This window comes from Nannochloropsis gaditana, assembly GCF_000240725.1.
Source record: "Nannochloropsis gaditana CCMP526 unplaced genomic scaffold scaffold550, whole genome shotgun sequence".
In the NCBI taxonomy this organism is placed as follows: domain Eukaryota; class Eustigmatophyceae; order Eustigmatales; family Monodopsidaceae; genus Microchloropsis; species Microchloropsis gaditana.
Window position 1 is genome coordinate 14247 of NW_005803403.1, and position 1057 is coordinate 15303.

Genomic DNA, 1057 nt, shown 5'->3' on the forward strand with positions numbered 1-1057 from the left:
TCCCGCCTATCCCTACGGCGACGACGGAAGTCGTGACTCCTACCCGCTATTGCCCTCGTTGGAGGCAGCGCTGCGTTGCCCTTCCCTCCCTCCCTCCCTGGTGAACGTGCTCTTGGGTCTATGCGAGTACATGGAGCTCCGTGAGAAGCCCTTGCCCATCGATATGCGCCTTCTGGGCCGGGAGGCCGGGCGGGCGCAGGCCTTTGCCAAGTGCTTGAAGTACAAAGAGCGGGAGTTTCACGCCGACCCTTCTCCGGACTGTGTAGAGGCCCTGATTGGTGTCTACAACCAGCTGGGCCTGCGGGAGGCGGCCAGTGGGGTGCTCCGAGGCCGGGGAGGAACGCGGGAGGACGGGGCGGAGGGGGGGGCGCTGCGACCGGGGTGGCTGGAAAAAATTGCCCAGTGGGAGAAAGCCTTGGTGCTGTACGAGACCTACGGTAAGGGATACAGGGAGGAAATGAAGGGTAACTATCATCACGACGGAATTCTTCGGACGCTCATCTCCCTCTTTCCCCTCCCACAGTGTCCAAAGTAGAAGCCGACTCCCAGGGGCAGGCGGAAGGGGAGAAGATTCAGGGGGGGGAAGGGGGAGAGGAGGAAAGCGTGGCGATGATGGCCGCTTCTGGGACAGCGAACGTCCCCCGGGAAGGTTCCGAATCCGCCGCCTGGCCCTCCCTCCATCCTTTCCCCAAGACGGTGCAGACGGATGTCAGCGGCGAGAGCACTCGGGATCGTAAGCCTTCTTCCGCAGGTACCGCCAGTACCCAGAGCCGCCTCCGCCGGCCCCGTTTCTCTGTGACGGCCTCGGAAAGCGGACGGCATTGGACGATAGGGGAGGAAGGACCCGGATGGCCACGGGGAAGGGAGGGAGGGAGGAAGCCCCGGGAGGCGGGGAGTGACCGGAGGGAAGGCAATGGAAAGGCTCCCAGGGTGGAGCGGGGAGGGGAAACAGGTGATCCGGGACAACAAGAAAGACCGGAACGTCCACGCGTGATGGGGAAGGAAGACGGGGGTCCGTTGGATCAGGGGGAGGGAGAGAGGCTGGTGGAGGATGGGG

The 1057-nt window shown here is 64.1% G+C and overlaps 1 protein-coding gene across 1 annotated transcript; it reads left to right on the forward strand.

Moving 5' to 3' along the window:
• Window positions 1-117: 117 nt before the first annotated feature.
• On the forward strand, window positions 118-375 carry NGA_2066600 (uncharacterized protein; the record flags this gene model as incomplete). Its single annotated transcript, XM_005854307.1, has 1 exon — window positions 118-375. A coding segment is annotated over one exon (258 nt), but the record flags the coding sequence as incomplete, so codon positions are not given.
• Window positions 376-1057: the final 682 nt, after the last annotated feature.